This window comes from Diplotaxodon limnothrissa, linkage group LG19 (assembly GCF_057381915.1).
Source record: "Diplotaxodon limnothrissa isolate DT_005_m linkage group LG19, D_limnothrissa_male_GT1.1, whole genome shotgun sequence".
Classification (NCBI taxonomy): domain Eukaryota; kingdom Metazoa; phylum Chordata; class Actinopteri; order Cichliformes; family Cichlidae; genus Diplotaxodon; species Diplotaxodon limnothrissa.
The window spans coordinates 140,532-142,888 of NC_140614.1; the positions used below are offsets into that span (position 1 = coordinate 140,532).

A 2,357-nucleotide genomic window follows, 5' to 3' on the forward strand; every position below is an offset into this window, starting at 1 on the left:
TTTGGTCTCTCCAATGTAGAGGTCTGGGCATTCTTTGCTGCACTGTACAGCAAACACCTGATAGAGTTGTATTGTTGATTGTCATTTATGCTTAGAAATATTTAACCATAGATGCTTAGAAGTGTATAATTAATTGTGTAGTGATAAGTTGTGTGATCTTTAACAGGCTACAGAGGCCTGGTGTGCATTCCACACTGGGAGCATGGGAAAGTTTGTACCTTGTTTAATTGTTATGGTAGGATTAACGTAGTTACATCTGTTCTAGTCTAAGTGCTTTTCTGTTTAGATGAACTGCTGGACTTCCTCACCGGGGGGGGGGGGGGGGGGTCTAGTCTACCCTCTTCCTAACCAAGGATGTTTGCTTGTGTGCTTTTATGACCCTTTGATCAGCAGTAACATACACACACACACACACACACACAGTATGTCATATGTTAATGAACCTATGCATATTCATGTAACCTCAATAAAAGGACAGTGTACGGGAGGACGGACGAGAGCTACTGGGGTCAAGCGAAGGAACGGCGTTTGTCTGGTTCTCTCCCGTGCACGAGTACCATGAAGAAGTTTGCCTACTTGCGTCTTGCTTGCAGTGTAATTATATTGTCTTAACGTTCCAGCGAATAGGTTTATGCTACAAACCTATCACACCACATTGTTAAGTTTGTGTTTAGGAGTTTTGTCTTTGTTGTTTGAGTCACTGAATCAGGAACTCTGCCTCCTTTTGTTCTCACACTGGGTTTAATGAAAGAAGGTTTCTGTTTGTCCATTAAAGTTCTTTGTTGTGATCTTTTAAAGGATCCTGTGATGATCCAGAGCCTGGCTTGTCTCCAGGAGTCTCTCAGTGACCTGAGCAGCAGCTACAGCTCTGCTGGCCTTTGTGTTCACCCTGTAGGAGACGTGGAGACCCGAGCTCACCTTCTGCAGCACTTAGACACAGCTGCAGTGAGGGAAGGTGAGTCATCCTTTAGCAGGACATCATTCAGGCTTTATTAGCATCACTGTGACTGTTATTGTGTTTGTAGGAGGTTTCCTCTACTGGTCTCAGACAGCAGCAGAAACATCAGCCTCCCTGTCAGTGGAGATCAGTTCTTATGTGCTGTTGGCCAAACTCAGTGCCTCCCCGACTGCTGAGGATCTGGGATATGCCTCTGGTATTATCAGGTGGCTGACTGGGCAGCAGAACTATTACGGAGGCTTCTCCTCCACTCAGGTACGACACCACCCGAACAGCATGAAGCTCATCTTTGAGTTCATCTACAGTCTTGGACCAAATCAGGAGAAATAATCCTGAAGCTTTCATGTTGTTGCTTTTCTCTCAGATATACAGACTTGTTTTAGCAGGCAGGGATGTTTTTATTCTTTATTTACAAGATGAAATTGACTTTGGTCTAAAAATGTGTTGTTTTAACAGAACAGCCTTCTGTGCACCAACTACACGTAACAGCCTGTAAATAACAGCTCAGCTGCAGTCTGTAAGTTTATACCTGTGCTTTCTCTACTTTGTTTCTCTGAGATCATCTCTGTTAAACATGTTTAACCTGTTTAACCTTTATTTAACCAGGAAGTGAAGGTTAGAAACTCTTTTGTGAGAGTGTGTTGAAGTGACACAGGCAGTTTGAACTTCATGTCAACATGAATCCATCCTGTAGGACACAGTGGAGGCTCTTCAGGCTCTCTGCTCCACTCTGGTGTTCAGTCCTGAAGGTTGGAGCGCAGGGACAGTTCAGGCTCCAGCAGTCAGCTGACATTTGATTGAAATCAGGGCAACAAACTGTTCTACCAGGAGGAGGCGCTGCAGGACGTGTCAGGAAAACACAGGCTGGAGGTGAAGCTGCATGTGCTTCAGTGCAGGTCAGTGACAGCATCATGTGACCAGGTCCTGGTTGGTGTCAAACAAAGGATTTCTTTGTTTCTTTGTACCTTTAAAACGCTAAAGAAGCATTTTCACATGGAATAAATGTGTTTTCATAGACAACATTAGAGCTGACAGTAAGAACTGCACACAGTACAATTCTGTTTGACACTAAATTAAAAATCAATAAAGTCACTTTGTGTCTCCATGAGAATCAGATAAACTTTCTTCATCCCAGAGGGAAACTGAGCTGTCGGAGCAGCAAACACACAACAAACATCAAGCACTGATACAAAATGAGAAACACAGATATTGATGATAAATATTAAGATAAAAAGGATGGAAAGGAGAGTTCGTCCGCTAGTTGAACCTCGGATACAGGAGGAACAATGCGGTTTTCATCCTGGTCGCGGAACACTGGACCAGCTCTTTATCCTCTTGAGGATACTTGAGGGTGCATGGGAGTTTGCCCAACCAGTCTACATGTGTTTTGTGGACTTGG

At 43.8% G+C, this 2,357-nt stretch overlaps 1 protein-coding gene across 1 annotated transcript; it reads left to right on the top strand.

Moving 5' to 3' along the window:
- The first annotated feature begins 202 nt into the window (after positions 1 to 202).
- On the top strand, positions 203 to 1,748 carry LOC146611505 (alpha-2-macroglobulin-like protein 1). Its single transcript, XM_085343513.1, has 4 exons — positions 203 to 235; positions 799 to 955; positions 1,026 to 1,213; positions 1,653 to 1,748. Exons 1-4 carry the CDS (start codon positions 203 to 205, stop codon positions 1,746 to 1,748), a joined length of 474 nt encoding a protein of 157 aa, XP_085199639.1.
- Positions 1,749 to 2,357: the final 609 nt, after the last annotated feature.